The sequence below is a fragment of the Thunnus maccoyii genome, chromosome 12, assembly GCF_910596095.1.
Source record: "Thunnus maccoyii chromosome 12, fThuMac1.1, whole genome shotgun sequence".
Classification (NCBI taxonomy): domain Eukaryota; kingdom Metazoa; phylum Chordata; class Actinopteri; order Scombriformes; family Scombridae; genus Thunnus; species Thunnus maccoyii.
Genome location: NC_056544.1, coordinates 12,157,920 through 12,183,051, shown reverse-complemented (window position 1 = coordinate 12,183,051; position 25,132 = coordinate 12,157,920). Strand labels below are relative to the sequence as shown.

The 25,132-nt window shown below is 40.7% G+C and overlaps 2 protein-coding genes across 5 annotated transcripts in view; both read left to right on the top strand.

The window, feature by feature from the left end:
- Nucleotides 1–6,743: 6,743 nt before the first annotated feature.
- On the top strand, nt 6,744–8,212 carry LOC121908285 (dynein beta chain, ciliary-like). The gene is made up of 3 exons (XM_042428192.1): nt 6,744–7,181; nt 7,724–7,867; nt 8,189–8,212. The coding sequence occupies exons 1-3, from the start codon at nt 6,882–6,884 to the stop codon at nt 8,210–8,212; spliced, it is 468 nt and encodes a 155-aa protein (XP_042284126.1). The 5' UTR covers nt 6,744–6,881.
- Nucleotides 8,213–8,567: 355 nt separating this feature from the next.
- dnah9l (dynein, axonemal, heavy polypeptide 9 like) overlaps nt 8,568–25,132 on the top strand; it is a 38,514-nt gene continuing 21,949 nt past the window's right edge. The window contains exons 1-33 of one of the 4 annotated variants that reach the window (XM_042429895.1): nt 8,568–8,625; nt 9,792–9,987; nt 10,282–10,381; nt 10,704–10,915; nt 11,023–11,256; nt 11,515–11,682; nt 12,226–12,342; nt 12,662–12,799; nt 13,062–13,186; nt 13,587–13,782; nt 15,420–15,524; nt 15,689–15,880; nt 16,271–16,468; nt 16,571–16,906; nt 17,032–17,109; nt 17,192–17,247; nt 17,487–17,607; nt 17,722–17,891; nt 18,009–18,231; nt 18,332–18,448; nt 18,665–18,751; nt 18,901–19,059; nt 19,368–19,451; nt 19,554–19,712; nt 19,984–20,106; nt 21,177–21,299; nt 21,553–21,777; nt 21,862–22,080; nt 23,558–23,725; nt 23,976–24,101; nt 24,179–24,286; nt 24,388–24,519; nt 24,617–24,777. In XM_042429895.1, coding sequence (XP_042285829.1) covers nt 8,609–8,625; nt 9,792–9,987; nt 10,282–10,381; nt 10,704–10,915; nt 11,023–11,256; nt 11,515–11,682; nt 12,226–12,342; nt 12,662–12,799; nt 13,062–13,186; nt 13,587–13,782; nt 15,420–15,524; nt 15,689–15,880; nt 16,271–16,468; nt 16,571–16,906; nt 17,032–17,109; nt 17,192–17,247; nt 17,487–17,607; nt 17,722–17,891; nt 18,009–18,231; nt 18,332–18,448; nt 18,665–18,751; nt 18,901–19,059; nt 19,368–19,451; nt 19,554–19,712; nt 19,984–20,106; nt 21,177–21,299; nt 21,553–21,777; nt 21,862–22,080; nt 23,558–23,725; nt 23,976–24,101; nt 24,179–24,286; nt 24,388–24,519; nt 24,617–24,777 — 4,973 coding nt within the window. In that variant the 5' untranslated portion in view covers nt 8,568–8,608. Of the gene's footprint in view, nt 8,626–9,065; nt 9,209–9,229; nt 9,364–9,791; nt 9,988–10,281; nt 10,382–10,703; nt 10,916–11,022; nt 11,257–11,514; nt 11,683–12,225; nt 12,343–12,661; nt 12,800–13,061; nt 13,187–13,586; nt 13,783–15,419; nt 15,525–15,688; nt 15,881–16,270; nt 16,469–16,570; nt 16,907–17,031; nt 17,110–17,191; nt 17,248–17,486; nt 17,608–17,721; nt 17,892–18,008; nt 18,232–18,331; nt 18,449–18,664; nt 18,752–18,900; nt 19,060–19,367; nt 19,452–19,553; nt 19,713–19,983; nt 20,107–21,176; nt 21,300–21,552; nt 21,778–21,861; nt 22,081–23,557; nt 23,726–23,975; nt 24,102–24,178; nt 24,287–24,387; nt 24,520–24,616; nt 24,778–25,132 lie in introns of those variants that run through there. The other 3 variants (XM_042429896.1, XM_042429893.1, XM_042429894.1) reach the window with 3 other exon arrangements.

Here is a 25,132-nt window from a genome sequence, read left to right as displayed (position 1 = left end):
TACCAATGCATTTATCCTGGGACAAGAAAGCACTCCTATTAATCTATCAGACAAACACACCTTATAGCAAACACACACAAAGAAACACACACACACAAGCAGAAAACACAGTTATTTAACCCACTATTTCCCTGGAGAGAGGGTCTTTAACAGTAACAAAGCAGCATCCAATCACTTACATGCTTTCCCCTGGTGCGTCCTCTTTCCATACAAAACAATCTGGAGAACAAGATTACGCACAAGCACACACATACAAAAGCATACATGCACACACACTCACACACACATGCCTTCACCTAATACCCATCAGCTTTTGGGACAGAGGAAAATCTATATTTCATCTGCAAAGCTGAGGTGTTTGTGCACACGCTGAGTTTGTTTGTCATTAGGCCTAACCCCTGTGGCTCACCTAATCAGGTTGCTGTGTATGTGTGTGTGTGTTTCATTTTGTCTATGAGGGTTTGAGAAAAGAGAGAATATGACTCTGTGTGTTTTTGTGTGCATGCGTGGGTATGGTGTCAAGTGTAGAGGAGTGAGAGGTGTGTAAGTCAGAAACGTGCAAACACACACTCGAGTCCGAATTAAAGTTATCGATCGTCTATGGCATGCTCTCACACAAAGATCACAGCTTAACCCTGATCAATGACTAATCTATTTGTTTGTTTGTGTGTGCGTGTGTTTTTATGCATCATCTCAATTTCCATCACTCTGGACAGCTGCATTAATATTCTCAGATTTCTCATGTTGTGTAACTAACCTCTGCTTTATCTTAACCATTAGGCCTTGATATAACAAGACTTAGAGTCTACAGTGATGCATGCAGCTCTTTGAGACTGTACTGAGGGACAGCAATGCTTTGAGCTAAATGCTAGCATCAGCATGCTAACATGCTCACAATTACAATGCTAACATGTTTATGTCTATCAGGTATCATGTTTACCATGTTCACCATCTTAGATTAGCGTGTTAGCATTTGCAGATTAGCACTAAACACAAAGTACAGCTGAGGCTGATGGGACTCTCATTAGTGCTGCAGGTATTTCGTAATAAACCCAAGTATTGGACACATTGAAGTTTTGACATGACAATAGCTAAATGAAAAGTAAAGGGATCAGAAAAATTATTAAAGAACATAAAATGATCGTACTCTGCTATCTTTCTAGTGTTCTGTCTTCTTTTAAATGGACATGACAATGTTTTGACTACAAATTTTCTTAGATTAAGATAAAGGGGCAAACACACCTTGACATATTGATTAGCTTTGGCAACACCACACATGAATTAGATCATTTGTGAATTTCAAGTACAGAATGTCTGTACCAAATTTCATTACATTAGTTGTTGAGACATTTCACACCAAATTACTAATGTGACCCACTAGAGGAAAAGTCAAGGATCACCAAACTCAGGGATTCATAATTTGAAACATTGAATCCTTTAAAGATGCTGCCCTGTAGCTGAGGGAGGTAAAGAGAATTCTCTGTTTGATAGTCAAGCATCACAAAAATCTGACAACATCCAAGTGGTCCCTGCAGCGGACAACACACACCACATGATAACTGTGCAGAAGGCAGCTTGAAGCCCTGTTCTCTTGACCACCAACCCTGCCTGTGGCCTAAGCTGTGTGTTCAGCTAACAATTGCTCAGTTTCCCAAAGCATTTCAGTGCAAATCTGTCTACATTCCATACAATAACAATGAAAGAACAAGTGTCTTTTTCGCTAATAAGGACAACGGACAGCACCACAGTTAACCTATATGCAACATTAAACTAATTGCTGGTCAAGGCCATAATTGAGAATGAATGACACCAAAATGACAGACAATCAGGCTCTGTGCCCTACGATTTTATTCATCAGAGTGAAACCTCAGTCTATCATTTCCCCTCTGTCTACCTTCATTAGCACGTCTTCACATGTAATGGCAGAGCACTGTGGCAGCCAATCAGACGAAGTAGTGTCATATAAAAAGGAGGATGGTGGTACAGTTAGTGTGTCTAATTCCTGCTTTGTTCCCAGACATATTTTAATGGAACCATGGAAATGCTCAGCTCCTTTCACCTCATTTGGCTAAACCACAGACCATGAAAAAAGATATTGGGTACAGTATGGTATTACCCTTTATCTAATCACATGACGGTGGGGCTTCTAAAGAAAGCCAAATGTCTTTGAGGTGAGACAGCTCTGCCCCAGAGCTTGACTTTTGTGGCTTCTTTTCAAAGTTTAAGAAACAAAGTGAGGTTTTTATTTCCCTTTTTCTCCCCAGCTCTCAATGCTCTGAAAATGCTATTCACCAGTGGTGACGACCAGGTACAGTATCTGTAATTTGTATTTGTTGAGAGGTTACCCAAGTGTATTTCATTCCACCTTTATTGTTTTATGGTCTTAATATCTCTGAGGTGAGCAGATGATGATAAATCAATAGAAGCAATACTTTCTCGCGATGTCAAAGACCAAGGGAACACTCGGTGTATGTATCTGAGTCTAAATCTGTACAAACACGCTTCTATTAGTTTGTGTGTACTAGTATCTGTGTGCATACCTATAGTATTATGTTTACTATAATCCTGCAGTGTAGTTATGCCAAATCCAATTCAGCTATTGACTAGGAGCACACATAACACATATCTCCCCAGAGCTTATATGGGTATTCATAAGCAACAAGAGGATGAGGCATGGGAGAAATTTTGAATTAGACCATCCAGGGGATATTCTCTGGAGCCTGGTAGAGAAACAGCCCCATCTACAGGATTTATGTGCAACTAGAGGCCATCACAAAGCCTCCCATAACATGCAGGCAAGGTTTTGTATCTAACTTTAAATTCCAGTGCATCTCTTTGTCTCAGCAAAGCTTAATGAGCCTCCTGAGAGCACGCCCAGGTGAATTTGCTGTAAGAGGAAACTACCTGTGTCTACAACAGCACAGAACAATGCTGTCCTTTTTTTTTTTTTTTTTAACAGAAAATACTGTATCTGCAGATTTTGGAGGGGACACTGCAGTACTTTGCCCCTGAAATAAGGGTGTTCGCTTACACAGAGTGTTGACTTAGTGAACACTATCCTGGAAGTGGTCAGCATGGACTCAGCGATTCTGAGCACAAGTTGCTGGGGTCCCCCTCAACTAGAAAACACTAACACGCACACACTTGATATACTCAGAGGAGAGCAAGCTCAGGACTTAAATTCACAAACACACACATACTGGGAGATTGGCCATGCTCTCTAACCCCTTCCTGTGTACACGGACCTGCCTCTCAAATATCACTGAGTCCAGACACAGGAGAAAGACCTTTGCAGAACAAAGGAAAGGTCTGATAAGGTACAGCTTGCTGGTGACACTCTGCCTTTTCTCCTAACTATAAAGAGACTGCCTGCCCCTTGTGGTTCGTCCGAATTGTCCCCCTGTCTTGACTTATTTCTGTTAAAGAAAAACTCCAAAGATGTGGCAACAGAAAAAAAATGGAAGGAGGGCAATTTTGAAGTGGGTCAGATTGGGGAGATGAAAGAGAGAAGTTGCAGAGAGAGTGGAGTGAGGATGAAGAGACAGAAAGGGAGACAGTAACAGAGGGTTAGATTGAGAAACTGAGAGGGATTAAGTAGAGTAACCTTGACTAGAAGGGTCACGTTTCATCCAAACTCATTCTTTTTGTAAGGTGCCTGAGTGTCAACTAGCTGCTTATATTTTCACATGTTTAATTCACACAATAACATTGAAACGTGCAAATTTCTACAAGACCATTAGAGACAAGGCACATTAAAATGCTGTTTGCTTGCAGATGCAGGCTCTGACCAAGTCCAAAAATCTCAGCCAATAATGTTTTTGTGTCTGTGTGTGTATATGAGTATACATGTGTGCAGAGGAACTAGCAGCAATGCAGAGCTATGAGACAGATGTGTGTGTCGGTCATTACTGTAATCGCTCCATTTACTTCATCTACCCTGGGAGGGACGGCTGGTCAGCACCATCTGGACACACGCACACATATACACACACACAAAAGCACATACATTGCAAGTGCCAGACATGGTAGGTTTCATGGCTAGTCAGCCAGCAACAGGAGGGAAGCTTTGAAATGTGTTTCTATGTCTGTGACAGTGTGTCTATACATGTGCCATCTCTGTCACTGTCTCAATTCCTCCCCATCCTTGGTGACATTTTGCTTTTTTCCCCCCTCATCTCTATCCTCCTTTTTCATCCATTTCTCTGACTCCCCCGAGACCAACTGCTTCAGAAATACATGAATCCTCCGTTTTCCCCGAAGACTACGAGACAAAATGAAAAAGGCCACAGACGGTAGTAGCAAGGTGCTGACTTGTTCGAGACACCCAGCTACTGAGGAGAGTGGTTGAAAGATACAGAGACTTCAAGCTCATCTACATGTAATTTTCTCCTATGACTGAGGACAGGGGAAGGGTGATGAGGAGAGGAGTAGAGGAGTGGTCGTGGAGAGAGACAGAGAGCGAGCCAGGCTGATGCTCCGGACTCAAGAGCGGCAGTCTGATCGTCAAGCAACACGTAGTCATGGCAACGGCAAATGAAGGGAGAGAGGAGGAGAGGTAGAGAAACAGAGGAGGAAAAAAAAGAAATGAGGGAGACGCTTCAGGTTAAAACTACATTGCTGAGAGATTAAAAAGAGTTTACCTGGTGCTTTGCTATGCTACATTGGAGCATAATATTACATCCACTTACAGGTGATATTTCAGTTACAGTCAAGAGCTGGGAGTTTAAATATTGCCTAAGGATATGTTTTTCCATTTGCCCTTTTACTCCTCCTGTTTACATTACTCAGCAATGACTGTGTTCACAACTACATTTGAATCTGTGTCACCAATAGCTGGTTAAGTGCATATCTCTATTCTGCTGTTGCTCTTCTGCTCCTTCATCACTCTATTCTGTCTCATTTGTATTCTGTGAGCTCACTGCCCCTCCTCATTCTCCACCTCCACATACACCCTCTCTTTTTTCCCCTTTGTGTCTCCATTGGCTCCCTTTCCTGCTCTTCTAGTGCCCCTGTTGTCCTAAGATCTCTTTTTCTGGCCTCCATCCCTCCATCCCTGCAGAGCAGAGCTGACATTGGGCATGAGGTCAGAGAGATGGGCAGTCATGCTCCTGCTGTCAGCAGACTCAAATGGGCTTAGATACAGTGTGTGGAGACACCCAAGGGACACCATTCCACTAGCCTTGGGCTCCAAAGAGATATACACACACAAACCTCACACATTAAATCACACACTTTTGCAGGCATACAATAACAGAAATACAAACAAACACATACATACATTAATACTACCAAAAACTACACACAGAACATACACACACACACACAAAACATACACAAACACACACATGCATACACTTATGCAAACAGAACGAGGCATGGTATTACAGATTTCAAAAAGGACAAATTCCCATTGGAGAACTGCCATGGATTATTGGCTGGTATAGCCAGTGTTGTGCACAATGGAGATATTCATAGTTGATGAATGCAGAACGATTATGTTAAAAATAGAGTCATAAACCTACAAAGGTCATATACATCCATTAAGCATAGATACGTCAAGCGAAGTGAAAAATCACTTCCATCAATTGTATATAATGTATCAAAGGGAACATTAAGTGAAAGGGAAGTGATTGCAGAAAATACAGCAGTTGTGTAAATAAGAAAATCTTGTAAGATTCAATGAGGAGTAGTTAGATTGCATTTAAATCATCAGGTTTTGATGAGCCGTCTATAAAAAAAAAAAGGCACTGTGTCAGACACTTTTTCTAAGAAAAATTGAGCAAAAGATGATCTATTAGTAGGCATTGCATAACCCTGTATTTGGATCAAATGTATGACCATAAGGTTAGCAATACACTGAAATGTCAGACATCCCAGAAGAGCTCTGCCCTCTCCAGTCAGTCCATTTTATATTAGGATATGATTACATCCATGTATTAAGGTTAAACCCAGGAAGTGCAGGATCTTCAAAAGGGTAATCATTGCTGTGGTATTTTAAGTAACACAGTTAGAGAAATGTCCCATTTTTCCATGTTTTTACATAAATGGCATAATGTGTAATAGGATGTCATGGCTAGGGTCACTTTGGATTACAGTTGAGAGATGCTGTCAGGAACACTGTACCACACTGCCCCCATGTGGTGATGATACACATTAAACAGATTAGTAGAAAACACACAAGAAGACCTTTTCTATTTGAATGAATTTGACTAGAAAATCTTTTTTTCAGTAACAGTCACAGTTTGCTATATGTTTTTCCACTTCCTAAAACCAGAAACCCTTAACACACACCAACATACAATTAGTAATCTCTCAAATTATCAGTGTTTTACTATTTGTTACCAACAAAAAAAAACTTATGTTAATACTACACCACTGAAAACCCTAATGTGTACATAGTATGTGTAATGTCATTACCTTTCCTGGGGGTGGCACCGTCATTTGGCATCCTCTGGAGGCTCAGGTTACAGGATAGGGTTGCAGGCCATACAAGCTACACAAATAGCCTCCACCATGCAGGATCGTAAAGCCAGCCCATACTGCATTGTCACAGTTACAAGGGCACCTGTCCATCAGCGTGTATATCACTTTTCCACTTAATAGCCCTCAGAGTGGGACACTAGACCTTGGAGACTAGACAAGTTGGGATGATAGAAAGAGTGCATCATTGTTATGGTTGGGGAAGCATCTCATTTATAACCTCTTATCTTGACCAGAAGTATTGAGGTGAGTTTGTACCTTTTTATGTCGCTCAACTTGGATTCTCTTTTCTGGGTTTTACATCCACTCCGCAATAAATCAAGTAGCCATAGTCTTCATTTCTCTCTTCTCCTGTCTGTTATTTTTATCTCCATATTGTCCTTCCCGCCAGCTGAGTCCTCATGGCTGAGGCACTCGGAAGCAGCAGTACTAGTAGAGGTTTGGGCAGTGGAGGGTCTGGAGGAGTGCGCATCCCCCAGGAGCCATCTCTTAAAGCTGGGGTGGTCTTGTCAGATGAAAGGGTGGACTTCCTTCGGGAGCAGGCCTTCTGTGTGCTGCGAGTGAAGACGGATAAGTGGAATCGCTTCATTGGCGCAGAGGAGAACCAGAATATCATACTAGATTTCCTGGACCACATCTGGACCAACAGGCTGCTGCTCTTCACCGGACCTGGAGGGACACTGCACGCAGGGGATGCTCAGGTAAGACACACACTCAATGATGAATACACAACAGCATAAAATGTGTTTATATAAGCTTAAGATACCTACTTTTATAAATATGTGTGTCATTTTCTTATCTCCCCATCTTGGGTAAAGTAAATTTTGGAGGCAAATTCAATTATGGTTATAGAGTAAATATTTAATAGAATAGTGCACCTATTCTCCTCAGAACCTCTAAATACTAATATCTCCAAGCTAAAAACGCTGTGGGATAATAATCTGTCACACTGACAGTGGCACATTTCACTAACCGTTTGCCTGGGTGGCATTAAGACACAATTCATTAAAAACTGATGGCAGAGAGATTCCTCACAGCTTGAGGAAATTTATATGAACACTGTCATACATGCGCAATTAGACACTGACAGCTCTTAAACAATAAGTCTTGTTTAAGAGCTTAAGTCTCCCAAGCTTGCTGTCTACACTACATCTAACATATCAATTTTTGAAATAAGTCACTACTTATTTCTGGTGCTTTCAATGCTGTTGAAAGCATTCCTACTGTTTTTTCATCTCTGAAGACATCCCCACCATGGAAGACCAAGCTGTTGTGTGTGCTAAAGAGGGGTGTAAAGAGAATCACTCGCCAAGGATTCAGACACCAACTCCGGCTGGGGGAAGTGCCCGGATACCCCATGGAGCACCTACCTATTGTTATCTCAGAGGTGGGCTTGGGTTTGTGTGTGTGTGTGTGTGTGTGTGTGTGTGTGTGTGTGTGTGTGAGACTTAAGTCATTTTCAGGGACACACACCAGACTTAAGACCAGCTGATTGGGGGTGGCTTACAAAAGCTGTGTCCCCAATTGGTAAAAAACAGATTTTTTGTTCAGTGGTTAGGGCAGGTTAGGGTTAGGTTAAGTTTAGGATAAGGGTTAGGTTTAGGCAAGCAGTGGTTATGGTTGGGACAAGTCTTCAGGAAATGAATGTAAATCTATGAAAATATCCCAAAAGTGACTTAAGTAAACCTGAGTGTCTGTGTGTGTATAGTTAGGTGTTCAAACCATATACTAAAGCAGGGGGCATATGCGATGTGTGTGGAGCAAATGCAATGCAAATATTGTTTTTCCAAATCAAGGTATTGCTGGTAAGGCAAAGTAAGAATGCATGGTGTGTTTGTAACGCAATGAAAGTCTCCACTTACCTTAAAACAACTTGAATGTCTACTGCATGCATAGGTGCTAGTGTGTGTGCTCTCCAACGGTCTGAACCATGAGGACTGGCCACGGGTGGTGTCTGAAGACATCCATAGGCACCTGGAAAAGCTGAGGAGCAGGGTGGTGACTCTGCGAGGCCGCGCTGAGGGACGAACCCTGCTGCCCCTGCCCCTGTGCGTGGAGAGGGCACGGCCTCAGGATATTGTGCTCAGGTCTGTTCAGCAGTACGGCGTGTGAGATAGACAAGAGTGTGATGTACAGAATTATTAGGTGTGCAAAAAATTGTTCGTTTCGTTCGTTTTGTAAAGTAGAGAGAAATAAAATATTTGTATGACCTTACATTTTACTTTTTGTGATGACAGACCCTCAACTTGTCTTCTTTTTATTTCCTAGCTAGTTAAACTAACGTTAGTTACTAGCTAACTTGCTAGTAGTTAGCTAACCGCTCTTGAAAAAGTTTTAGAAACTTACCACTTGTTGTTAAGACATTTGCAGATTCATTATATCCTCTTTTATTCAATTGGAACCAATATTATTTTGGAATATTATTCTGTGGGCTGCACTATAAAATATTTTAACATGTTTCACATGTTGCAACGGTGGCTGTATGAATATATGATTGTAACCGTCGTGTACCGATGTAATTTTCTAACCGGAAGTGACATAGCGTTACCTGCCCGCTTGTATGACACAACGTCAACAAAATTAATGATAAATAAAAAATAAAAACATCACTAAATTTGAAAGTTTTAGTATAATGTTCATTTATCTATATTAAGCTTAATTTACGTCTTCATGTTTAGCTAATAACATTTCAAGCGATGTACAAAACAAGGAAAGATTCTGAAAAAAGGTAAAGGTCAAAGGTCACTCCGCGTGTCATCTTCGTTTACCGCAATAACAACCAGTGCAATTTAATCGAGCTAAACTTCTTTATTTCGCAATAGGCTGATACATTTTCATTCCCGGTTAGCTGTAGGAGTCTTTTGGAATGATTTCAAAACAGCTGTAAGTATTGTCAGTCGACCTGTAGGGTATAACAAATTTTTAGCTTTAAACAGATGCCTAACGCTAATTGTGATCAAAGCAAAAACCTCACATTTATACATTTCTCATAAGCTTGTGAAGATGCACCAACTGAGCTGTTACCACTGAATATTGCATAATGTACAGCGCAAGACGTAATATTCTGTATAGACTTAAGCCATTTTTCAGATATAATATGTAAATTAAGCAGCACATAGAAGGCATAAACAAGTAGTTACAGAAATAAGCTCAGGTCTACAATTAACAGATGTATAAATTGGCTGGGATAAGATTTAAAACTAACTAACTAACTTTGGTCCTCTTTGTAGTTTGTCTACTGCACTTTCATCTTACATAGCCCATATTGTCATGTTTACCCCTACTGATTTTTTCCGCTCTGTCTCCTTCAGCCCCACTGGTTGGCCACTGGACCGTGGCTTGTTATACTCAATAGAAACTCTGATAGTTCAGTGGTCTGGACAGATATGGCATGTCCTGAAGAAAGACTCTGGTATGGTGCTGCTCTGTGGAGACCACCCAGGCCCCAACATGGAGCTCCATTTCTGGACCACTCAGAGAGAAAATCTTCTGGGCATCCAGTCACAAGTATGAGATTGTTCTGTGGAAGTTGGCAGGGTGCAATCAATTCAAAATGTAAACTAAAACTGCAATTCTCAAAGTAATAGAAGTGGGTTTTTTTTTAATTCTTTAACTGGATATGAGACTCTTTTTATTCCTAAAGACCAGTTTTTGAGTTCACAGCTCAAAAGGGCTGACTTATGAAATACCCACAGACCCTAAATATGTTGCACAACATTTTATACGTTACATTAATTGAGTATTTATCTTCCTGTTTCAGCCCAGGTCATATACATCCAATCACACTGTTCTTGTTTTCAGATCCAGAGCCCCAAAGTGGAGCAGATCATAGAGATCCTGAGGAGAGTCAAGAGCAGTTACTATTCCTCCTTCAAGGACATCTGCCTCAAAGTCAATGAGGGTAGATCAGCACAAGCGTCACTCATCATCACTCGTCATTGGCCTAATAAATGTGGCTCCTGTAACTGGAGTTTGCAGTCATTAGTACGAGGGTCTCCCCAAGCATAGTTCCTTTGTATTTATGTTTTTGCAATTAAATTTTCAGAAGCTGTTTCTTGTCCTTGAAATCCAAAAATGTTTGTATTCTGCATGATAACATTTCCATTGCCGCTTGAAATTGTCAATCTAAGAACACAACTATCAGACCACTGTGTGATTGCAATTCTGTAACTCCCCACTAGGATCATGTTTTTCATTAGTACTTCTATATGTGATTATCATAGCGGTGCTGGAAGCAGAGGATATAGACCTGTATCTACGCCCTCTGAGGAGGCTGATCAGCAGCTTAGAAGAGAGAAGTTTCCCTCAGGTAGACACTCTGCTGCCTCCTCTTTTCCACACACTCTGTCTCATCTGGAGCCGTTCCCTGTACTACTGCACTCCACAGCGCATGGTGGTCCTTCTGCAGGAGTTCTGCAACCTCATCATTGAAAAGGTATAGTGATGCATCTCTGTGTACGTGTGGAAGAGAGGGAAACCAAACGAGAAAAATTAAGGCACTTAAACAACCAATCTTCCAAATGATTGTGTGTCTGTATCCAGGCCTTTGCCTACCTAATTCCTGAGGAACTGTTCAAGATGGAGCTTGAAGAGGGGATGGAGAGGGTCCAAATAACCATCTCAGTTTTGCGCACCTTCAAGCAATTGTTTCACTCTCACCGCCAGCGGATTCCCAAGTACTACCGACACACCCAGACCATCAAGCTATGGGACTTCCCTGCTACTCTTGTGTTCCAGCGTTCAGAACGCATCATGGAAAGGCTGTTTATGATCGAGGTGAATGGGTTGACGTGGATAGCTCTGTGTGTATTGCTAGTGCAGGAAGATTAGAAATCTGACACATGTGGCTGTAACTCTTGAAAAGGAATTGCCAGCCAAATGGCTGTATGGTTATTATGAATGCATAGTTTTGATTTATAGTTGTGAATAGCAGAACTGCCTCCTCATACAAACTGTTGTTTTTTAACTATTTGTGTAATGCCTCAATCCTATCACACCAACTCATAATTGTTTTTTTTCCCCTCTCATCTATAGGAACTATTTTCAACAGCGTTGGACTTTCTGAAGCTGGAGAAGGTTGAACTTGGTGGATCCAGAGGGAAGATCCTCAGCGAGATGGTCTTCAGCATGAGCGAGGAGTTTCATGACCGCTGGCGGGCCCTTAGAGAGAGCAAATATGACCCCCTGGACTATACTAATGATGTGAGACCTGCTCAAGTGAGATTGTTGCAGTTGTCTTTGATATCACGCTGCTATTTAATTGATAAACCCCAAAGAGCTGTCATTCACAGGAATTTATATGTGGCATCGACAAGCACAGCCAAATAATAAAAAATAACAATTAGATCTTATTTTTCTGCCCAGCAGTAGAGTAATTGTAAAGTGGCAAAGAACAGTAGTTGCTAAGCAACACACAAGAATCAGTGACAGCAGTCATTACTAGTCACTGCATCAATATTTAATCTAGTAGATATTTTACAGCTATTTTACAACAGCTTCCAGTATGACTCAGCCAATCAAAACTGGAGCCCTGTCAGAAATTGATCTGTGGTATAATATACTTTTTGCAAATGTGTGTTATTCCAGCCAATACCGATCAACTGAGCTAAGGAGAACTTGAAATACTGCACTGAAAATTTAATGGAATACAAAATTGCTAATAATAAAAATGCATTCAAAGCTTTTTAATCATTCCAGTGACTGAAAATATCCATCCTTTCATATGTAATGTCATCTTGTGTGCAGGACTTTGTGCGTCACCATAGACGTTTCATGGAGCAGAACAGAGACTTTGACCAGAGGCTGGGAACTGTCCTCAATCTGGCTTTTCAGCACTCAAAAAACCTGAAGTCTACCTTTAAGGTATGTCTGTTACAGCTTGACCCCTTAATAGTCCAATCACTGTATTAATTAATATAAATCCAGGCCATCAAGGGACAAAGTGTTGATCACTTGCACTTTTGTGTAACAGGATGAAATGTCTGAAACTTTTATCATGTTAGCATACTATTTTAGCATTACGTTAGCATCTAATCCGCAGAGCATCCAGGAATTAGGTAAATATTGGGAATTTTTAACTTGTTGGTGACTCTAAAGAATCACCTAACCACTACATCATACTACCTTAATGTCTACAATATATGTGCACAGTCATTAAATTGCATTATTGTTTCCCATCCAGTTGTTAAAGATTTTTGGCACCCTGCTCGACAGACCCAGGATCCATCAACTATTCTCTCCTAACTACAGCGTGTTGTTGGTCATGTTCAATCATGAAATAGACCACTGTCAGTTTTTGCTTGATCAACACAGAGTTGAGGTGAGAGAGGGGTAATGGGAATAAATAATCTCAATCTTGACACACTCAAAATACAGTCCCATGACCAGACTGCAGCCACTTACTACACAAAATTAGATAGGGAAGTCTCTGATAGTTTATTATGGCTTAAACGTTATTATAACACATACACACACACATACACACAGCTTAACCTATGTTACAAAACATCTTTGACAGGAATATTGACTTTGAGTACTTGATATTACTGAGTCATCAGCCAAATTAAGCCTTTGTGTTTCAGTTGCGTTCAGGCTGTGCAGTCCTGTCGAAAAATATGCCTTCAGTGGCTGGGAACCTCAAATGGTCACAGGAGCTTCGGAATCGCATCCTCACCAACAGGAGCAACCTCTGCCAACTGGCCCATATGTATGGACCAACCCTATTCATCACACACACATCCACAACTGTCCAATATAACAACTGACACCTAGCACATCTGTTATTGTGTATACTGCATTGATAGAAAGACAGTTAAGGCTCATCATCAGAAGACTATTCAAATGAAAGTGTAAACGGTAAACAGTTTATTTAGATTGCTGTCACCTTACATATTTATGTTTATTCATTCGGCACTATCACACTTCTTTCCAAAATATGTGCAAAAGAGATACAAATGTCTTTATTCTGGAAGGAAATTCGACACATTTTCACTTTTGAAATATAGTGTATTTATCAAATACAAATATTCAAGAAGCAGATTCAATTTTGTCCTAAATCTTCATTCTTCTCACATTCTTCCTTCCTTCCCTCCTTCTCTCCCCTCCAGGCCTCTGGGGTGTGCTGAGGCGGATGACGTCCTGCAGAAATGTGAGCGTGTTCTGGAGGTTTTGGACCAGCATGATGAGGAGCTGTTTTCAGAGTGGACTGAGGGGCTGGAGGAAATCTGTCAAACACACCTGCAGGAGCCACTGCTGACACTCGACACTGACATAGGCCTATTTGAGGTCAACTTCAGTCCTGCTGTAAGCACAAAGAAGATACAATCACCAAGAGACATATTAAACAAAAACAGGGAATTCACTGATGTCATATATGTGCAGTAGTTTGCACGAATGTTGAGTTTGTAAATAGTCCATAAATCGAAAGTTAAATCCTTTAAATATGCAGTACTGTGCAAAAAGTTTTGGCACTAAAAGTAAAGTGAGGATGCTTTCAAAAATAATGCCATGAGTAATTTTATCAATCTATCAATTAACTTCAAACAAAGCTCATTAAACAGAAGAAACCTAAATTAAATCAGTATTCGGTGTGACCACGGCACAACAAAAGCACCAATTCTCCTCAGTACACCTGCACACAGTTTTGTAAGGTACTTGGCAGGTAGATGTTTCAAACATCTTGGAGAAGTTGCCACAGTTCTCCTGTGAATTTAGGTTGTCTCAGTTGCTTCTGTCTCTGCATGTAATCCCAGACTGGCTGTATGTTTGGGGTCATTGTCATGCTGCAAAATAAATTTAGGACTGATCAGATACCTCCAAGATGGTACTGCATTATGGATAAGAATCTCAACATCTAGCTACATCAGTTCCTAAAACTTTTGCACAGTACTGTACATATTTATCACCGGCCACTTCATTAGGTACACCTGTGCAATCTAATGCAATCCAGTTTATAGCTCTGCTATAAAGTCTACATTTACGAAGCTTATACATTTTTAATTTTTGTTGACATTGTCAGAAAGGTGATAATTCTACTTTATGTTTATTATTGAGGTTGTAGTGGGTGGTGATGGTGTACTGGAGTGCATTATATTGAATGGTGTTTCTTATATTTTGTCCACTCCATTAACACACATGAGGGGGGGGGGATTATTAGGAACACCATTCAATATAATGCACTCCAGTACACCACCACCACCCACTATGACCTCAATAATAAACATAAAGTAGAATTATCACCTTTCTGACAATGTCAACAAAAATTAAAAATGTATAAGCTTCGTAAATGTAGACTTTATGGCAGAGCTGTTGTATTGTATTGCATTAGATTGCACAGGTGTTCCTAACGAAGTGGCCGGTGAGTGTCCATGTTCTGCTGCGATTTATCACATTAATATAATAGGATAATGATTTGTACTAAATTCATAAAACTTTTGCTTTTGCATTTGCTTCATTTTCTTTTCTCAACAAGCAGTAGCTGGTGTGTCTCCCTCTGGCAATGAGAAATCACAGTATTTGTCTCGAATTACCAGAAGTAGCCCACAGGGGCTGAACAGACAAACAACAAAGGAACACAGTTTCATCAACATAAAATCAAAGGCACGCTCTAAAAATGAGTAAAAATCAATGTCAAAATCAGGTGCTATAATATAAGTATAAACAACTTTTACCACCAATTTGTGAACAAATGAAGTTTTTATGGTGTACTTTGCACATCTCTTATGATGTATTGTATATGCATACTTCATTCCAATGTACATAATGACAATGACTCTTATATCCATTACTCAACAATTCATGTCTAAATTAGATCTCCACTTTGAGATGCTGGTCCCATCTATTTAGATTTTTTTGCGAAGGTAAAAGGAAACAAAACGATAAACTGCAACTTTGGATTCATCAAATAGTTTACTAGATTTTCTTCTCCTCTCTCTCCCCAGTTGACATCAGTACTAAGAGAGGTGAAGTATCTGGGCATGTTGAAGAACCAAAACATTCCTAAAGCTGCTCTCCATCTTTACTCTAAACGAGAGAAACTCTACATGGTGGGTAAAAGGCTTCTAGTGTTGTAGTGGACTCAAGTGTCAGACAGCTGATTGTATATTTATGAGTTGTGGGTATTTTTTTAACTGTAAATGGATTGTTGACCTTTGAAATATTCCCAAAAAGTATTCAGTTTACAGCATTAACATTGCATTGTATCTTGTAGTACACACAGACACTGACCTTGGTGACCCAATGGTACAACCAGCTTAACAGTACTATCCTGGCTGTAGAGCTGGGATTGGTGAAAAATGAGATGAATGGGACAAGACAGCAGCTAGATCCGGCCCTTCGAGAGCTGACATGGGCTCAGGACGAACTCTGGGACTACATCCAGAGCACACGAGACCTTGTCAAGGTATTTCTGACATGTTTACTTTTATAAAAATCTTTTGACCATATTGTCCACACAAATGAAGAGCAAGGTAACATTAGTAAGTTAGGTATCTTTTCTTTTTTTTTTTGCAGTACTTGTGTCGGCGAAATTTTACAGCTTGTTAACACTTTTCTGTATATTTTTCACAAGTTCTGGGGGTTTATTTTAGACTTTGTTCAATAAAAACCTCAAAAGATTCTGTGAAACTGCCTACTCACAAACCATTAAACTGCCATCCTCCTTATGTTGTCCATGCCAGTTTTCCTCTGTTGGGGAAAACACACTGAAACATAAAACAATTTGCAGCTGTTGACCTAAAGGAATGTACAGTAATTATCTGTCATAATCACACCTCTCCTTTGCCATCACCAGAGCATTTCGTGTCGTGTCCAGAAGAGCAAAGCTAATGTGGAGGCCATCCAGGCCCTCATGGCGAAATTTAGCCACCGGGCCTTTGTTACCAGAAAGAGCCGTTCTACGCTTCTCATCTTCTCTGACATTGAAGAGAGTGTTGCCAAACAGCATGCTCTCATCACCGGTACTGGGGAGCAGATACACAAACTTCTGCAGGTATATTCACACACTCATTCTTGATGCTAGAGAGAAGGACCTGTACACTACACTGTACTGTAGATGTTAACATCTGCAGAACATCCCATTTCCATGTTCTAGGAGAACCAGTCTCTGCTCGGTGTGTCAGACCTGGACAGCAGTGAGTGGCAGGCTTACACAGACTATGTGGACCGGATGATCCTGGCAGGCTTCTCCAGCGCAGTACGCTGCTCACTGCAGTATCTCATGGACAACACAGATGCAGCCCAGCGCATTACACCACTGTTTGAGGTCCAACTGGTACTCAACGCCAATGAGATGACGTTTGACCCCCCGCTGGATTTCAGCCACACTGGCAACTTCTTTGATATCGTGGATAAGATAGTGGCCAACATCACCAACATGGCATCCTTCATTCCCAGAGTGGCAAAGCATACACAGCTGGATAACTATCAGGTAATGTACAAATAGGCTTATACATAGTGTGCATACATAGTGTACACACACAGTGAGATATGTCTGCCCTTCTGACACACACCTCTTCAACACTTTGTATGCTCTCTTCTTTTCTCATCTTGTAGTGTGACATAAATGAAATGGAGGATTTGTCAGAGATGTGCCACATAATCCGCTCACGGGCACGTACAGCTATCGCTAAGGCGAGTATCTGTCTTCTGTCCGCACATGGAGGCTCATTTATGATGTTTTACAGGCTTACAGTTAGACTGTGTGGTTTTTCAGGTCAGAGAATATCAAGGATCATTTGCCAGCTACCGCTACCTTTGGACTGATGACAGGTCAGAAGTCTGTGGCTTCCTGTCATTTTCTTCTATTTTCCACAACTATTACTGAAATAAACACATAATGTACATGTGTGTTTCTTGCACATAATTTAATTCCCATCACTCAAAAAATGATAAATAGACTTTGGAAAGAAAAGTTAATGAGGGAATTTGCTAAAGAAGAGAATTTGCATTTCTTAAGAAAAACCCTACCAAAACAAAGCAGGTCTTTTTTTTTTCTTCACCATTCATAGGTCTGAATTTATGAGGCAGTTCCTGATATATGGCCATGTTTTAAGCACAGAGGAAGCCGAGCTCTATGCCGATTATGAACTGAAAAAGAACCCACCCACCCTGGACAACTTCAAAGAACAGGTGTGTCTCACATTTGTGATTCTTCCAGCCTTTAACTTCAATTTATTTAAGATATATATTTATGGAGCTGGTCAGTCTTTCCTCCTTGATTAACCATTTCATTCTCCATTCCAGATCAACCTATTTGAGTCTCTGTATGTACGTGTGAGTAAGATGGAGGACAAGAGGGTGTTTTGTGGCTGGCTGCAACTAGATATCAGACCCTTCAAGCACACACTGATGAATGTCATCAAGAGGTGGAGCTGGATGTTCAAGGAGCACCTGCTCAACCACGTAAACCAGAGGTTAGACACAGACAAGAGCAAACACTCATATATGTTTAACACTCTAAAAGGATAAGCAAAAACAGATGAGAATTACCTAAACATTTAACATCATCCTCCTCCCTCTCCATGCCATAGCGTGAGGGAATTATCCTCTTTTGTCCAGGACACAGCTCATGGTCTTTCTAATAAGGTGTCGGATGGCGACTACGCAGGCCTTGTGGACATCATGGGACACCTCATGGCTATAAGAGACAGACAGATCAGCAATGAGCAGCACTTTAAACCTCTCAAATCTACTTCTGAGCTCCTCAAGACATATGGACAACAACTCCCAGAGAGCGTCTACACACAGCTAGAAGTGGGTACCAGTGCACAAATGCACACATTTTCATGAGTGCTGGCGCATATGTACATTTATCACTACACTACATTCTTCACTTTATTACCACAAAACACAGGAGCTGCCGGAGAAGTGGAAGAGTCTGAGGAAAATTGCATTCACAGTCAAACATGAAGTGGCGCCGCTGCAATCAAATGAAGTTTCAGTTATTCGCAGGAAATGTGTCCGGTTTGAGGTGAGGCTGTGTGTGAGCGGGGTAATATGTCAGTGTGGCAACCCCTAACAAAGAGCTCAATATCTGACATATAAACCTTCTCACTTTCTGTTCTGCATTATACATGACTGACACCACTACCCCCAGTGCGCATAGTTGTTGATGGAGAGGTGGAGGCAGATATGCATAGGAACTGTAGTGTCTATAAATACTGAATGTGCAGTTTCTTCATTGTAGGTCAAGCAGCATGAGTTCAGAGAAGAGTTTCGCACTGAAGCCATCTTTAAGATCAATGTGGAGGAGCCATATAAACTAATTGATAAGGTGAACAGTGAGAAATGTACATGACTACCTATTCAAAATTAAAGAGTTTAAAAGTAAATGCTGGCAAAGTAGTACTTTACAGTATATGATTAAATAGATTTAAAAAAAAAAGTTTAAACTACAGGATTTCAAATTGTCTTTGTCTCTAGTCTAATCGAGCAGTTGCAGTGATGGAGGCAGAAATGAAGAAGCTGCAGGACACAGCTGATCTGTTTGAGGTCAGCTTTCCAGACTACAAGCAGCTGCGCCAGTGTCGCTCTGACATTATACTGGTCAAAGCAGTCTGGGACATGGTCATCTTTGTCAAGGTACAGATTAATCAGCACAATGCACACATGTTGGCATTTTGGTTCCGTAGCTATATTTGAGTTCCATAGATTAACCATTGACACAGGCAGCAGGTCTTGCATTGTGAGACTCAGCCTTTGACAACAAGTTTCCACACCGCAGGTATCCACAAACTATGAATTCCACACCATACCTTTAGATGTTGTTTTTGGTGTTTTCGGTAGTTGACAGTGCTCTGACTTCCATGTAGACTGCTTTTGAAAAAGATTTTTCATGTGTGGATTTCAGTAGAGAATCACAGATTAAACATTTCTATCCTCTCTGCCAGACCAGTATAGAGGATTGGACCAAGACTCCATGGAAAGAGATCAACGTTGAGCAGATGGACATGGAACTCAGGCGATTCGCTAAAGTACAACAAGATTTCATAGATAAACACTATAATCTTTCGTTTGTGGAACGGTTGAGAACATTTTTTTTCTCATAATTAATGACTCTCTGTTGTACAATGAAGGAGATGAAGGTGCTGGATAAGGAGGTGCGGGTGTGGGACGTGTACGTGGGTTTGGAGTCGACTGTGAAGAACTTGCTGACTTCCCTGAGAGCTGTCAACGAGCTGCAGAACTCTGCTGTCAGGGAGAGACACTGGCAACAGCTTATGAACACCACCAAGGTATCTCTTCTGCTGCTTCACAATGTCACGTTCCACCTGATTCAATAATATTTCATCAATGACCATGTTCTGTACTGTATGCAGTACCTATCTGCAATTCCCTTGACCAGATTTCTGTTCTAATTCAGCCTAGTCTTCATATACCTTCATTCAGCTATCCTGCCAACTCCTGTTCAGGCCTGTAATGACCAGCACAGTTCAGTGAACCCAATTGTCCTGATCTGAAATTTGATCATACTCATGGTTGTCATGTATTCCTTTTGGCCCCCAGGTAAGGTTTGTGATGGGGGAGGGCACCACCCTGGGGGACCTGTTGGAATTACAGCTTCACCGTGTGGAGGATGAGGTCAAAAACATAGTGGACAAGGCTGTGAAAGAAATGGCCATAGAGAAGGTAGGCATTGAAATCATGTGACAGAAAGGCCAAAATAATATGTTCTGTCAACTTTCTAGTCGGCAGTAAATGCATAGTAACAAATATATGCAGTAGTTGTATGTGTGAAGTATATTAAAATATTGACTAACAACACTAAGTCTATAGCCACGCTAGTAGCTCGGTGTTCTAACATCAGAATTTTCCATTTTAACAATCTTAGTTTAGCTTGTTAGCATGCTAAGATTTGCAAATTAGCACTAAACACAAAGTACAGCTGAGAAAGATTGATGTCAGTAGTTTTGCAAATACTGAAATTTTTATTTTGACCCGATAATGGGACTAGAAAAATCGTATTAAAATTCATCCTGGGTAGGCATAAATGTGTGAACCAAATTTGAGACATTTCACTCAAAACCACAAACATCAACCTCATGGTGACACTAGAGGATAAGTCAGCAAATCAGCAAAGTCATTAGGATTCATTCTCTGGGCACCATCGATACCAAATTTCATGACAATTCATGTCATAGTTGTTGAGATACTTCAGTAAAAGCCAAAAAAGTCAACCTGCTATTAGAGGAAAAGTCAGGGGATTACCAAAATCATTAGGATTCATCCTCTTGGAATCAATTTCATAAAGATCCATCCAATGTGGTAGACTGACCGACCTACAGACCAACATTGTCATAAATAGAGCTACTAGCTTGGGTAAAAACATACACAATTCCTTATTGAATCTGTCTCAAGATATATATTTTTTAGCAGTTAAAACTCACCTAAAGAGATCTGTTAGTAGTAGTAGATAGGGAAAAAATAATATCCTATTAAATATAGGAAAAACATTGTAACCTCTGCTATATTTTAAAAGAAGAGCACTATCTAAGAGCAATAATCTTGAAGCAGACTAAAATGGACATGTGAAGTGTAATCAAAATAATAGTGCAGAAAAAAGACAGATAACAAGCTTAGTAACATCCCTGGTAAATTTTAATCTTATCTAACCACTCGTTTTGTGTACATTTTTCTGACTGTTTTTCTTTCTTGTTTACTTTGAAAATCATGATGTCACATTTCCTATATTTGCGTAGGTTTTGGCAGAGATAACCCAGACATGGAGTGTTATGTCATTGTCATATGAGACTCATACCAGCACTGGAATCCCTCTGCTTAAAGCAGATGAGAATCTGATAGAAACACTGGAGGACAATCAGGTGAGCCTGTGTTAACTGTGCTGATTCCGCAGCATGTGATATGTTGTTTTTTTCAGTAGTTGAAGAAATAAACTATGCCCTAATGTCTCATTCCATAGTTGTTGTATAAAACACCAGGCTGAGGGTTACATTAAATATTTCCGTTTCTACGGTTGCTTTCTGCCTCTGTGTAGTTTGCTGCTTTTGTTGCTGGATAGGAAAAAGAGGCTTTTTATAGACAAACATGTAAAGCTCCTGTTTCCTTTCTCTTCAGGTGCAGCTGCAGAACATCCTGATGAGTAAGTACGTGGAGTATTTCCAGGCAGAAGTGAGTGGATGGCAGAGGAAGCTGATGGTGGCTGACCTGGTCATCTCCTCCTGGATGTCTGTCCAGAGAACTTGGGCCCACCTTAACAGCATCTTCACCAACAGCCACGACATCCGCTGCCAGTTGGCCAATGATGCTGAGCGCTTCCAGGGAATACACACTGACTTTCAGGTAACACATAGAGCACTGGCCCACACACACCCATGTCACATTGTATCTTTTTCCCCTTTTCTTATTCCCTCTTCCCTCGTCCAGAGCTTGATGACTGAAGTGGTGCAGAACAGTAATGTGGTAGAAGTGACCAACCAGCCTGGCTTCCTTGAGAACCTGGAAGCTTTGCAGCAGAGGCTGTCTGTGTGTGAGAAGGCCCTAGCCGAGTACCTGGAGACCAAGAGGCTCATATTCCCCAGATTTTACTTTGTCTCTGCCTCTGACCTGCTGGAGATTGTCTCTAAGGGAACACAACCCAAACAGGTGACACTTACAATTTCTCTATGTTTTCCAAAAGAGAGATCATATAAAATGATCAGCAGCATATTGTAGTTATCAGTAGAGTACAATATATTCTGCAAACTGAGTTTTTGTGTTATGGAATGGAAGTCTGTTGTTGTTTTCTTTTTTCTTCAACTCTAGTCAAGAGATTGTGGTCTGTTAACAACATAACCTTTAAAATAGAAATGCAACTAGGGCTGGGAGATATGGACAAAATCAAATTTCACAATATTTTGGACCAAATACCTCGATATCGATATTGTGACAGTATTGAAGGGATGACTATTGGTGCTTTTTCATAAATAATCATCATTATTGTGGATATATTGACTGAGTGGGTAAAGGCAAAGAATAGAACAGCTAGAACAGTCTGGTAAGTTCAGAAAATTACATCACTTTACTGTGCAGCCTTTAAAACCAGGAAAAGACAATACATATGTCATATCACGATATTACGATATTCAAAATCTAAGACAAAATCTAGTGGTATGGCCGCGGTCCTTGACGAGAACGGCGGGAGGTAACTGGCTGTGGTACCTCTACCCCTACCTCTCTTATAGCAAAAAAAAAAAAAAAAAATTTATGGTCACCTCCCACTGGACAAACTCTCTCCCAAAGGGTCTGAGAGTGGTCCAGCTGGACTAGGTTTGGACCACCTCCAAAACAGAACGGCAAACAAACAAACAACAAAAGACAGAGAAGGGGAAAAAGGGGAAAGGAGGAATACCCCTTAGCTGGTCTCAGCTGGTCTGGTCCCTGGGCTGTGGCTGTGTTGCTGGGGGGGCTGGCTGTCGTGTGGGAAGGTGATGGTGGCCTCCCCTCCTTGGGCTCTGTGTGTTTGGCTCCACCCCCCATAGCCATATTAAATTAATTTAATTGATATACGCTCAAATAGAAATAAATTGATATAAATTAATATAAATAGCTAATTATTTAACCCATTTCACTGTTATGGTGGCTGCCTCTGCTGCTACCGCCGCCACAGTACACTATCAAACAAGACTATTATCATTATTACATTATATTGCTGTATTGTTATTATTATCATTATTATTATAATAATTATTGACGCTCTCACTTTTTCTTTCTCCCCCTCCTCTCTCTCTCTTCTTTTCTCACTTTCATTCACTCACACCCCCTTCCCCTTTCCCACAATCAACCCATAGTCCTTAGTTGCTTTCTACATTCTTTTTCATTGTAATATGATGTTGTCATTGCTGTTGTTTGTCATTATTTTTGTTTGTTTGTATATTTGCTTGATTTGTCTTTTATTTATTTATTTTTTCCTTCCCACTATGTCTTGTCAACAATATCACCAATAAAAAAAAAAAAAAAAAGGAAAAAAAATAAATAAATAAAAAAAATAAGACAAAATCTAGTCTCACATCACAATATTGATATATTACCCAGCCCTAAATGCAGCCATAGTCCACATTGTGTGTGTATGTGTGTTTTTCAGGTGACCAGGCACTTGCTTAAGCTGTTTGACAACATAGCAGATCTTCGCTTCAAGGACTCAGACAGAGATGGAGAAGGGGATGAAGATGGGGAGGCAGTTGCGATAGGGATGTACAGCCGAGAGGGAGAATATGTTCCATTCTCCGAGCCGTGTGTCTGTGAAGGACAGGTATTGAAAAGCAATATTTCATGTGTGCAAATACAAGTACAGTTAAACTCACTTATTGCTGTATTCACTGATCCCTTTATTATGGTACAGGTACAATAAATTACTTCCACTGTTCTATCTATGATTTGTAAAGTATGTATATAAATTCATTTGCCCCGTGTAATAATGTTCGTACTTTTCCCTAATGTTATACAGCATGGATTTCTTTTTTGGTCTTATTTTATTCTGCTCATTATGTGTCTTTCCTCAGGCTGAGTGTTGGTTGAGTGCCTTGGAGAGCACCATGCGCTGTACCGTTCAGAAGGAGATCCAGGAGGCCGTAGCTGCCTATGAGGACAAACCACGAGACCAGTGGCTCTTTGACTACCCTGCACAGGTCTGGTAATATCTAATCTATAGAATTACCACTAATACTTTATGTACACTCTACAGCATCTGTTTTCCTTCCTGTAGGTTGGGTTGACAGGTAGTCAGGTGTGGTGGGCCACAGATGTTGGCATTGCCTTTGAGAGGGTGGAGGAGGGATTTGAGACTGCCCTCAAAGACTACAACAGAAAACAGGTAGTGCCAACACACAAGAGTAAGATAATGTTACAGTATGATGATGGGTGAATATACTTGTTGGCTTATTCAGTGATGCTTGCTGAATATTGGTTTTCCAGATCACACAACTGAACTCACTGATCCACATGTTGCTTGGGGATTTGACCCCTGGAGACAGACAGAAGATCATGACTGTCTGCACAATTGATGTCCACGCTCGAGATGTAGTCGCCAACCTCATATCTCAAAAGGTAATGCTTAAAAAAGACACATAGGTCGTAAACGGTCGCTGAACATGATCCATTATACGAGCAAAATGACCTTCTTGTTTGTTTGTGTGTCTCTTAGGTTACAACAGGACAAGCGTTTGCATGGCTCTCCCAGTTACGTCATCGCTGGGATGATGAAACCAGAGACTGTTATGTTAATATCTGTGACGCTCAGTTCCAGTTCAGCTATGAATACTTGGGGAACACTAACAGGCTGGTCATCACCCCGCTCACTGACAGGTACACAAACATAGTATTATATTACTGTACTGTACTGTACAGTACACCAACACACATGCACGAAGATAGTACACATTCTTAAAGATGAGTTCTTTTCTAAGATTGCTGGTGACTCCAGTCTGAGCACAGTGAAGACAGATCTCAGTAATGAACTCCCTTAATCAGCAGCTGCAGTCATCAACACCTGCTGTAACTGCTCCAGTCAAGTTGTGTAGAGGTTAAAAATTGGTACAGTAGCTTCCACAGCAAGTTTGGGCTAGTTTCAGGCTAGTCCGCCAAGCACTGACGTACTGTATCAGACACACATATTACACATGCTTTAATAGGATATTATTCATTATTCATATCAAATGCA